Here is a 12,635-nt window from a genome sequence, read left to right as displayed (position 1 = left end):
AACTTGCATTCAGGGCTCACAATCTTCACCCACCTGTGCACTAGTTCTTAGTAATTTACAGTGCAATCTTATATGTGTCTCATTAGAAGTAAGCCCTGTTGAGTTCTATAGAGCTTACTCTTAGGTAAGTGTATACTATACTACAGGCCTGCAACCTTACTTGGAAAACACAGCCTTAGTGTAATCAAGCAATTGTCTTGTAGTTTTACACCATTCATCAGCCTGTCCCTATCCTCGGTTTACATTCTAAAATAAACCACATGAAAGGAAGAGAATAATGGGAAGGAAAAAGGAAAACAAAGTGGCGTATAGGTAAATATATAATAACAATACAAAGTAAGGCAAAGTAAGACACCAATTCTTAAAGTGGCAAACATCTCATAACAGCTGGAATGGAAACGGTTCAGGGAGAGATGTTGAAAGCAGCTGGTCTCTCAGCAGATCCAATGGTGTGGGCTTCGCTTCACTTTCTTCTCACAGGAGGAAAGCAATTACAACTATAGCAAAAAGCGCTGGGCATTGAATTATGTAAGCTCTCCCTCACCTCACCAAAGAAGCTTTGAAACAATAGTACCTAGTAGCAAGCAAATTTATTTGAATATGTGTGACATTGATTCCAATCAAACTTATGTCCAAGTGAGTTGCTTGAAATCTGAGCCTAGAATTGTACTCCAACCCTATTAAAAATATGTGGGAATTTTGCAATTGGCTTTAATGTGTTGTCAAATTTATGCTGAATCAAACAGTAAACACTATGTTTTTGCAATAACTTTTTGCTTCATCAGCAAGCCAATTACACAAATTAGAATCCATAAACCTTCCTCTTAGAATTGTAGCTGTCCATACATGAAACACAACTGTGGGTGGGCTTATGCTCTAAAAATAAATCATAAAAGAGACATTTGGAATGTATTTGTGACATTTTAGAAATTAAATATGTCTAGTCGAGTGTGCAGTGTGGATCTGTGGCAGAATTCTTACAGCCTTCTCCACAGTTAGGAGAGTGTATGTGAATAGCAGGTGTTTAGGACTACATAGACTTAAAACCAAGTGTTCCAGCTTAACAGGTTTCTGACTCAGTTGGCTTTTATTTTGGGTAGAAGGGGAGAACAGTAATTTCACTCTTGTGCCAAACCCCACTAAAAATGATAATGAATCACTGAGGTTCTGTTTAATACGTGCAAGCATGTCACTGTGCCTGTGGGTTTTTAATATACTGTTCTAGTCAGGAAAAAAAGATGTGCATGGCTATAAACCTATCTCAGTTTATATTTCAACAGGTTCAGCTTTAACCCTCTCATGCTAAATTGTCAATAAACTCCTGGTTTTCCTTTCCAAGCATTTCTTAAATGTACAGAGCCTCTCTCTTTGTTTGGAGTTAACAAACTTGTTTTCTTGCTTTCAGCTCCTTTTCAAAGCCTGGCTCTGTTGAATTTCCCACTGATTTTAATGGTCTTGCAACCTCCTCAGGAACTGTCCTTGGAAACCTCCATTACAGTGAGGCCCACTTCATGTGAAACAAGCACCACAATGCATGACGGCTTCTTGAAATACCTTTGCATAGCAGCTGTTCCACATGGTGAACTGTTCAAGTGCAATGGCCTGCCATAGCGACTCTTCTATTAGGTGGTTTTCTTCATACCAACAGAAACCAGCAACAGGATGTTTTCTGTGGCAGCAAGGAGACAAACCACATGGTGGCAGCTTGTCCACAGGATAAGCCAACACACACAAACAGCTCCTTTCTTTTGTTCCTCGTTTTTCTTAACCCTTAACTCAGTGACAAGCATAGTCTCTCTCTTTGCATAAGGCCAACCTTGCAGCTGGTGGTTTGCAACTACTACCGGTATACTGCTGTAGTAGTAGCTGTTGTTGCCATTCTCGCTGATAACAAGCTCGGGTGGTTGTGTGACAATGAACTGGAAGTGAAATGGGACCACCCAAAAATAAAGTATAAACTCGGGGGATGCCCTCTGTACAAAAAAAATCCCCTAAGTTTGTGAATTAAAAGGAGGGGGAACACACAGCAAATTGCCTGGAATTATGCAATTGTCAGTTGATGCTATGGGGGTCCCAAGAAACCTGAAGTCTTGTAGGCTATGTTAATCTATCCAACCTTTTTGAGATATGGAGTGTTTGTGCAACAATTAAAATCAGCTGCTAACCCCAAAGTGAGAAACAGAGATTGGGAGAAGAAGGAATTGGTCTGCTTGAAGACCTAACATGTTATAGTAATTATATTGGAATGGGACAAATAGAGCTGAGATGTTTTCCCAATGTCTATAGCTGTGTGCTCCCCCCCACCCCTATATAACTATAAAATGCAGGTTTGGAATTGCATAGAAGGGGAATGCCAGGGGAGCAGGGAGGGGGAAACTGTCATTTGTCCCTTCTCAGCTTCTGAAACGCATCCTTGATCCACAGACAGCTTTGTTCAGTACCACAAGGCTACAGTTCCAGTTAGCAGGTAAGAATACCCTGCAACGTTTTCTTCAGGTCTTACTGTTGTTGATATTAAATAATTAGTTGTGTGATTCCCCAAAGGCATATGTACAACCTTTCTTTTAAAATACAGTTATACTTCTGTTGCAGTGACTAACAAAGCACTCCTAAATCTTAAATAGTTCAGGATCTGATATGACATGATCAGGTATTAGGCCTGTTGGCAGACCAAGTGTGTTACAAAAGATGTCTGCAAACATGGCATGAAGACTGGCAAAATTAACCCCGCTGTATGGGAATCTCTTGCATACAATTGCAGTGCCTGGAGATGGACAAGTGAGTGATCAGAGAAGGAATGACTGCTGGGAGGAGCATAGAGAGAACAAATGTCATGGTGCATGTATAGCAGCAAAACCAGACCCCTTCATCTGCCCCAGTTGCAATAAAACGTGTCTCTCCCCTATAGGTCTCCACAGCCACAGCAGGCTCTGTAACTCCCCAAAGGTTTGGCTTTACCTCGAAGATGCATTCTTCCATTATCTCCTGAGACAGATAGATGCCAACAACAATAATTTGCATGTATGAAAAAGTAACCTTGCAGAAAAACTATACAGACAACTCCCAATTACACAGGGGTTATGTTCCAAGTCACTGCATGTTTAAGTGAATTTGAGTATATTTGAAACACAGTTGAAAAAGCCTGCAAACACCCCATTCAGCCCCAGCCCTGTCCTGCCCCTTTTTGTGATGTTTTCAGGTAATTTGTGGGTTTGGCGCAATGAGCGTGTGCGCAGTTGAACACATATATGTGCCTAAAACAGTCACTGCCTGTAAATGTAAATAGAGGGAATGCATTTGTACAAATAGTTGCCTTGGAGTGGTCCTTCGCCCTGAACTCAGAGGGGCTTACTTCTGAATAAACATACATAGGATTGAACTGTTTTTTGTGTTTTCATGAATAACTTTTAATTAACTTTTATTTAAATATTCATTTTTTGAAAAGGTAATCCAAATGGAGCAATGCACTTTAGCAGTGTTCTTGCACTGAAATATTCATGTGGATGTATCCCAATACGAGACCTCAACTACAGTTTGAAGGACATTGCAAAAGTATCTGCAAGTTTATTAATGCTTAATAGAGCAAATACACATTAAGTTAGTTGCATTTAAGTTCTGTTGAAATCAATGGGAGCAATTAATTATTAGTTAATTGCTTTTCAATATTAGTGGCACCCAAGTGATTCAAGCATATAATTAAATAAATAATAGTTGCAGCTGCTGTCTTGATTGGGATCCCAAGATCAGCGCAGCTATTTTTGTAGTCCTCCAAAGTATAGGCCTTTGAAACCATGGGCCTTTTTAGTAATAGTCTTTCCATACTGCATGACAAGACACTTGGAAACTGAGGGGATTTTCCAAAGCATGTTTAAAATACATTTTCTGTTGCTGGAAGAAAATTCCATTGGTATGCCCATGCCTCTTAGGGCATATCAGAAAATACCTGAAGGCAGCCCTGTTTAGGGAAGTTTTTAATCTGTGATATTTTAATGTATTTTGATATTTGTTGGAAGCTGCCCAGAGTGGCTGGGGAGACCCAGCCAGATGGGCAGGGTACAAATGAATTATTATTATTATTATTATTATTATTATTATTATTATTATTATTATTATTATTATTATCATTATTATTATCATCATCATCATCATCTAAAGTTGAATCCCAGCCCTTCATTTAAATATTATTTAAATGAATTTGAGCAATAATATTATGTCTGTGGAGTGGGATTACTGTGCAGTACAAAGGGGCATTTTGAAAACTTCTGCAACTGCTTTGGGCCAAAATCCACTTTAAAAAAACAAACACTGCCATTTGGAAACAAACCCTGTGCATACAGTACATTTAAGCTGCTTTATTTTAATAGGACATCATTTTAAGTAGAGGGGGTTAGCATCACACTGTTGGTTGCATTATCTGGACCTTGCTACAAATTAGTGCTACTATTTTCAGTGATGGGGGATGCGGGTGGCACTGTGGTCTAAACCACTGAGCCTAGGGAAGGTCAGCGGCTCAAATCCCTGCAACAGGGTGAACTTCTGTTGCTCGGTCCCAGCTCCTGCCAACCTAGCAGTTCGAAAGCATGCCAGTGCAAGTAGATAAATAGGTACTGCTCTGGCAGGAAGGTAAAAATTTCCATGTGCTCCTCTGGTTTCGCCAGAAGTGGCTTAGTCATGCTGGCCACATGACCCGGAAAAACTGTCTGCAGACAAATGTTGGCTTCCTTGGCCAGTAAAGCAAGATGAGCGCTGCAACTCCAGAGTTGTTCACGACTGGTCTTAACTGTCAGGGGTACTTTACCTTTACCTTTATTTTCAGTGAGCCTATCCTTTAATAAGGGCTGTACTGTTAAAGGAATTCAACTTGAACATGAAATAATTCAGTCATTTATTGTCTTGAATCCCACGGAGAAATCTTGATTGAAGGGACAGAAGGATTGGGATGAAATCACTTAGTATGATGAAGGGTAGGGACCAAGGAGTTCATTGGAGCCATAGCTGCCCCACCTTTTCTGGATGTCACAGCAGAGGAAGCAGCGTCACCTGATCAAGACTCCATCCCACCTCCTGTCAAGAGGTCGCTCAAGTAACCATGGAGCCATGTGAGCCTGAGTCAGAGAGTGAGCTGGCCCAGACAGCCCAGGGCCCGTTCCCAAGGGTACACTGTTGGGTGCACCAGTACAAGCACCACCACACCTGCAGGAGTACCTGCTTGCTTGCCCAATCCCATTGCTTGAGATGAGAACTGCACAAAAGACTGGTCACCACATTCTTCAAAAGAAAAGCCTGGGTGCATGTCAGGTGTTAGGACGGCTTCTTAGCTTCTGCCTAGCCATATATCTTACAGCTCTGCTTTTGAACTTACGAACTGTGTAGCCTGTAACCTGATCTATGTTTTAACCGTGTACTGACTTCTGGAATAAAGCCTTTGGGAATAATCGAGTCCAGAGTCTGAGTACTGTGACTGAGTGTGGGAGCCAGGACATTTACTAGCTAGCTGTCTTAAAATCCCCGCACCCTCCCTCCAGTGTAAAATTATATGTGTTATATCTAAGACTGTCACAAGAACTCTTATTGAATTAATTGTATGAGTTTTAGAAAATAAATCTATCAGTTCAAATTTGTGTATATGGGTGTGCGTAAATGTATGCATAATGTAAAAAATAATAATCTTGCAATTAATGGAATAAAATTGATTAAAAAGGAAATGGCCTAAGAATTACTACCTTCAAGTTGGTCGTCTATATGCATGCTTTCATGTTTTTTGGGAATATTGAGCTAAGTTTTTCCCCCCCCTTTGCTGTTGTGATATTGCTTGTTCTTCCTTCCACCCCTATTCATTCACCATGAAATCTTGGATAAGGTCTTTCCAGCTCCCCAATACAAGGGCATGACTAGAAGGATAAGCTGGTATCCTACTTACCTCTATGGAGTACTGAATCAACACCTGCATGGAGATCCCAGGCAGAGCCAGTGGTTGCATGAAAACTATATATTCTGGATATTTGGATCAGGCTGTATTGAAGATGACTAAATAAGATATTTGTAAATAATTATTTATTGTGCTTATGTGTATATCAGTGGTGGGAAACCTAAGGCCTAGGGGCCAAATGTGACCTTCCAGGCCTATCTAGCCCTCAGAGCTCTCTTCCCAGGCCATACTTCTCACAGGTCTTGCTTTGTATACCAAGTGTTTTTGGCTGGCTGGAATGTGTCCTTGAACTCTGATAATGCCTTTTGCTTGCCTGGATTGAGAACAGAGAAGGGCAGTGGTGGACCTTGGGGTCTCAAATTTCAGTGGCACCCTAACAGACAAGAAGGTGGTTTCTGCATGTGCCATAAAGGGAAATGAGGGGCAGATGGGGCCTATCAACCTGAGAAGGTAGCCCATCTAGGAGAACTCTGATCCTAAACCTCCACTGCTTTGCGGCTATACTTATTTGTGAGAAAGGCTTTGGAAGGAAATCCTGATAAAAAATCTGACCCCACTGCCTTGTGACACATCTTCAGGAGAAGAAAAAGATAAAGAGTAAACCCTACACAAATCCAGAGTGGAGACTGGACGGCATCTTGTTTGCCTCCTTCCGGCAACTCCTGTAGCCAAACTGGTGCCCAAAGTATGGCTCTGCTTTTCTTTGGACCACATCAGGGAGGCTGAGAGGGGGGCTCTTGTCATCTGGGCAGTCTGGGCCCTCCATACACACTGCCCAGGCTTGCGCCCTGGAGAGGTCACATTGGTGCTGCTAATACAGCAAAAATGTGATTGGAATTCACCCCGCAAGTTGTATTCCATTGTTCTCTCAAGACAGACAGATGCGAGCAACAATTGTTTCAACCCACCTAGAAATGTATGACTAGTGTATGTATGTATATTCCAGCCTGTTCTATCATCATCATCATCATCATCAGGACTTTTTTTCTAGAAAAAGAGGTGCCAGAGGAGCACCCACCCAAGGTGCCACCCACAGACTCTGTTCTGCAACACAGAGCGCCGTGCCACCTGCAGCCTCTGTTGCACAGCCCGGAGGGCTGTATCCCCATGGGCGTACCCAGGGGGGGCAGCTGCCCCCCCTAGAAGCAGAGTCCGGGGAGGGGAGAGCGGGGAGGTAAGTGAGGCGGAGCAGAGGCTTGGTGCCTTCGCGCCTCCAGCGCCCCTCTGGAGGTGCTAGGACCCTGTTGTGCTCTGAGGGCTGAGCACGCAAGCCAGGGAGGGGAGGACAGTAGCCTAATTCTAAAGCGTCTCTCCCTCGCTGTAATCGGCTCCTGAAACCGGGGGGGGGGGGGGACGACGACGACGACACCATGGCTTGCCCCCCCTAGTTTTGATCCTGGGTACGCCCCTGTGTGTCCCCGTGCCAGAATGCTACAGAGGTGCCGGAACTCACCAAAGAGGTGCCAGAACGCAGTTCCGGTGAGTTCCGACTGAAAAAAACTCCTGGTTTTATTATTTATACCCCTGTCTGGGTTTCCCCATACACTCTGGGTGGCTTACAGCATATCTAAAAACATAATTAAAAACATCAAATGTTTTAAAAAAAACCAATACAGGGATGCCTTCTAAAAGTTGTGTAAAACAAAATTAAATAACAAAACACCTGAGTTATTGCCCTGAAGTAGCATTGGAACATAGTTTCTACTGAAGTTTTGTCTAACTTGGAAGTTAGCATTTTGGGCTGTTTTCCTGGAATAAGCCTTTTAGCCTAGAACAGGCTTCTGAATCTGGTTTCTGCCAATGTTTTGTGGCTTACTGCATCATTCCCATCTGGTCCAATTAGATTTTTTTATTTAGATCATTTGGATAGCTCAGACATTTTTGTTCCACGTAATTTTATTAAATAAAAAAATACCTATTATTGCACAGAATGGGGATTGTAATGTGGTTTCTGTGTGGGTTTTGTGGCATATTCCATCATGCTTGTTAAGTCCAATAGGACTAGTGAATTTGGTTTGTTTGGATAGGTTAGAAATTGATGTCCTGGGCCATTTTTAATGATACTGTTCCTTGCCTGAAATTGGTACTGGAGTATGGTTTCTGTGGAAGATTTGTTGCTGCACCTTTTCCATATTGTCCATTGTGAGTTGTGCAAACCATTTATCTGGATTGTTCAGGAGTTCATGTTTTTTATGATACTTATTGCCTGTTTTTATGATACTTATTGCCTGGAATGGGTTCCAGAATGTGGATTCTGTGGATATTTTGTGCCTTATGGCATGGATCCCATCTAATCATGCATGACTAGTGAATTTGGTTCATTTGAATTGCTTGGAAGTTGGTATTCTGGGTCACTTTTCCTGTATATGGTCTGGATCAAGTATCGGAACAGGTTTTCTCACCTGGCCAGTTTGGGGCACCACAGTTCAAGAAGGATACTGACAAGCTGGAACGTGTCCAGAGGAGGGCAACCAAAATGGTCAAAGACCTGGAAACAATGCCTTATAAGGAACGGCTTAGGGAGCTGGGTTATGTTTAGCCTGGAAAAGAGAAGGTTAAGGGGTGATATGATAGCCATGTTCAAATATATAAAAGGATGTCATATAGAGGAGGGAGAAAGGTTGTTTTCTGCTGCTCCAGAGAAGCGGACATGGAGCAATGGATTCAAACTACAAGAAAGAAGATTCCACCTAAACATTAGGAAGAACTTCCTGACAGTAAGAGCTGTTCGACAGTGGAATTTGCTGCCAAGGAGTGGTGGAGTCTCCTTCTTTGGAGGTCTTTAAGCAGAGGCTTAAAGACCTGAGAAATCTCTATGGGGGACAAGAAGCCACAGTTAGAACTGGATATGGAACAACTGATTGGTTCAAAATTGGGAAAGGAGTACGACAAGGCTGTATATTGTCTCCCTGCTTATTTAACTTATATGCAGAATTCATCATGCGAAAGGCTGGACTGGATGAATCCCAAACCGGAATTAAGATTGCCGGAAAAAATATCAACAACCTCAGATATGCTGATGATACTACCTTGATGGCAGAAAGTGAGGAGGAATTAAAGAACCTTTTAATGAGGGTGAAAGAGGAAAGCGCAAGATATCGTCTGAAGCTCAACATCAAAAAAACTAAGATCATGGCCACTGGTCCCATCACCTCCTGGCAAATAGAAGGGGAAGAAATGGAGGCAGTGAGAGATTTCACTTTCTTGGGTTCCATGATCACTGCAGATGGTGACAGCAGTCACGAAATTAGAAGACGCCTGCTTCTTGGGAGAAAAGCAATGACAAACCTAGACAGCATCTTAAAAAGCAAAGACATCACCTTGCCGACAAAGGTCCGTATAGTTAAAGCTATGGTCTTCCCAGTAGTAATGTACGGAAGTGAGAGCTGGACCATCAAGAAGGCTGATCGCCGAAGAATTTATGCTTTTGAATTATGGTGCTGGAGGAGACTCTTGAGAGTCCCATGGACTGCAAGAAGATCAAACCTATCCATTCTCAAAGAAATCAGCCCTGAGTGCTCACTAGAAGGACAGATCCTGAAGTTGAGGCTCCAGTACTTTGGCCACCTCATGAGAAGAGAAGACTCCCTAGAAAAGACCCTGATGTTGGGAAAGATGGAGGGCACAAGGAGAAGGGGACGACAGAGGATGAGATGGTTGGACAGTGTTCTCGAAGCTACTAACATGAGTTTGGCCAAACTGCGAGAGGCAGTGAAGGATAGGCGTGCCTGGCGTGCTCTGGTCCATGGGGTCACGAAGAGTCGGACACGACTGAACGACTGAACAACAACAACAAAGCAGAGGCTTGACAGCCATCTGTCAGGAATGCTTTGGTGGCGTTTCCTGCTTGGCAGGGGTTGGACTGGATGGCCCTTGTGGTCTCTTCCAACTCTATGATTCTGTGAACTTTTTGTGGCTTGACTGCATCAATCCCATCTGTTTCATGAGACTGGTGAATCTGATTTTATTTGGCAAGCTCAGAACGGCCTCGAACAGGTACGCAGATGTGGTTTCTGGGCACCTTTTAAGTTGCATTGTGTCGTTACCATCTAGTCACATGACTAGACTTTTTTTTTTTTAAAAAAAACTTACTAGTTGTAATTTTGGGCCATTTTTCCTGTATAACATTCATGGTCCTGAGTGGGTATCTGATTGTGGTTGCTGCGAATCTAGTCACGTGTGGCTGGTGATTTGGTTAGGTTAGGTTAGCTCTGCTGTAGCTGGACCTCTGCAGTCTCTCTGGCTGCGGAATCGTGATTTTTTTTTTCCCCACGCTGCATTTGGAAGCGTGTTGGAAAAGCAAGGAAGCGGCTCGCCCGCGCCTTTTCCGTCTCCCGCGTTGTCCTAACAACTCTGCTCCTCCGCTCCCTCGAGCTACTGCCCCCTCCCTCCCGGCATCCGATGCCGCAAAGCAAAGAAGCAGCGCAAAAGCAACGACTCCCGCATCTTCCCATCCCTTCTTTTACGACACTTAAGATGGCTGCCTCCATGAAAGCCGCTTGTGGGTTCTGTGCCGGGGAAGCTACTTAAGAGGGGTTGCCGAGCCCTTTAGATTGGCTCATTTCCAGCCACCGGATTCAGATGGTTTTGCCAAAACAGAACCAAAAGAAATAAAAGTAGTGGTTTTGGCTTTTCTACCATGAGGTAGAAAGGAAGCGCCTGGGAGAGGGGTGCGGAGCGCGCGCGGCGTTTGAACCGTTGCGAGGCGCCTCGTGGGACGGAAGGAAGGCGCAGGCCCTTAGCCGGTTGTTGGCGCGGCCTGGACCGAGGGGAGGGAGCAGCTGCGGTGGGTCCCGCCCCGGAGTTCGCGGGAGGCAACAGCTCGGGGCAGTCGGGGAAGGGCCCGCGTGGTTGCCTTGGGCTCCTCCGAAACAGGCGTCGCGAAGGGGAGCCAAGATGCTGCGCTCCGCGTTGCTGCCAGCCTTGGCTCGAGGCTGTTTGCGGAGGAGCCTCCCGCAGTTCCGCGCGGGAGGAGCGGAGGGGAGGCAGCGGCGGTGCCTCTTCTCCGGCTCTCCCTCGTCCGCTTCTCACTGGAGCAAAGTGGTCTCCGAAGCCGAGAAGATAGTGGGCTATCCGACCTCGTTCCTGAGCCTCCGCTGCCTTTTGAGCGACGAGCTGAGCAACATCGCCATGCAGGTGCGCAAACTGGTGGGGACCAGGCACCCGTTGCTCAACACGGCCAGGTAAGCGCCCTTCGGGGCCTCTGAAGCATTGGGCACCGAGTTGACTGTCACTTTTATCGTACACAACCGTCCACTCCTGCAAGCGAGGTAAATGGAAGGCATACTTACTCTTATTCACTTCAATTCCCCAGCATTGCTTCTTCCGGTGCTGCGGGATTCCCTTCACTGGCACTGTCTGCCGGATGGCACTGTCTGCCGTGGAGTCAGACCATTGGTCGGTCAGCATTGTCTAATTAGATTATGCAGCCCTGTTACCTGAATCCTTTCTTTAAAACAACAAAACCAGGGGCGGCTTTATGTTGAATGGCAAACATATTTAGTTTGAATTGTTTGTTGTTGATATTGTTGATATTTCAGAACAAATCAGTAAAAAACTATTAAGAAGAAAAGAAACTCAAAGATGGCAAGATCGAAAAGGGGACTTTCTACATGAAAATGAAGTTTGATGAAGAGAGTTGTTTTAGGCCAAGATGTGAACACACTAGATGTGCTGGTAAACATCAGAATACTTATGAAGTCTGCATCCTGTAAATTGCAGAGAGTGGTATTCAGTGCTAATTTTACTCACGAGTAGGTCCATTGAAGTTCATAGACATCACTAACTTGAGTTCATTGATTTCAGTGAGTTTATTAAAAAATAAAGTGGGAACTAATGTGTGCAACAGCAAGGCCCAGCCATGGAGCTAATTCCAGTAATACTGATAATATCTGATTACCATTGCCTGTTTGAGTTAAGATGAAGTTATTACAGACTGGTCCTTAAGCTCAAAAACAGGCTTCCTCAACCTTGGTCCTTCAGATGTTTTGAGACTACAATTCCCATCATCCCTGACCACTGGTCCTGCTAGCTAGGGATCATGGGAGTTGTAGGCTAGAAACACCTGGAGGGCCGAGGTTGAGGAAGCCTGCTCTAAGATGTCAAATTATGTAGCATGGGGGGGGGGTAGGTGAGCACAGGACTGTGAGGCTGCAAGAAGAAGAGGGGCTAGAGTGATAATTCTCTTACAGGAAGTGTAGATTTCATTTTAATCAGTCAGTATTTGGTGAAATACAAATGAAATTCTTTTTTAGTTAATGAGCACCAAGTGAAATCATTTAATGAGGGCCGTTTTTAACTGGTAGGGACTATAAATTAAGGACCTTGGTGGTATAAATTAAGGATCTTGGTTATTGTTTGTTACTGCAATACAGAGCTTTCCAAACTTTTCATGTTGGTGACACACTTTTTAGACATGCATCATTTCGTGGCACAGTAACTCAGCAAACCAGAGGTTAAACTAACCCCTTTCCAGCCCTGAAAGGAGCACAAGGAGTGTTCACGCAATACACCTATAAACCGCAGTTGACACACTTAATGTGTCACAACACATAGTTGGAAAGCTCTGCTGTAATACTTCATGGGAAACAAACATTTAAAGGCATTCTGTTTGACATTGACTGATGGCTTTTGTTTATTCATTCAACTTTTTAAGAAGCTACTTGTACTTGTGTTGGATTTTTGTAGTATGCAGATTTTTGTAGTA

At 43.9% G+C, this 12,635-nt stretch overlaps 1 protein-coding gene across 2 annotated transcripts in view; it reads left to right on the top strand.

The window, feature by feature from the left end:
* The window catches only part of PDSS2 (decaprenyl diphosphate synthase subunit 2), an 86,834-nt gene that overhangs the window by 3,537 nt on the left and 70,662 nt on the right, over positions 1 to 12,635 (top strand). Inside the window, exon 1 of one of the 2 annotated variants that reach the window (XM_033143540.1) lies at positions 10,431 to 11,112. The exons of the other annotated variant lie outside the window; for it this stretch is intronic. Coding sequence (XP_032999431.1) covers positions 10,826 to 11,112 — 287 coding nt within the window. The 5' untranslated portion in view covers positions 10,431 to 10,825. Of the gene's footprint in view, positions 1 to 10,430; positions 11,113 to 12,635 lie in introns of those variants that run through there. 2 annotated transcript variants of the gene reach the window in all.

The sequence above is a fragment of the Lacerta agilis genome, chromosome 3 (genome assembly GCF_009819535.1).
Source record: "Lacerta agilis isolate rLacAgi1 chromosome 3, rLacAgi1.pri, whole genome shotgun sequence".
NCBI lineage: Eukaryota > Metazoa > Chordata > Lepidosauria > Squamata > Lacertidae > Lacerta > Lacerta agilis.
This window is presented reverse-complemented; position numbering and strand designations above follow the sequence as displayed.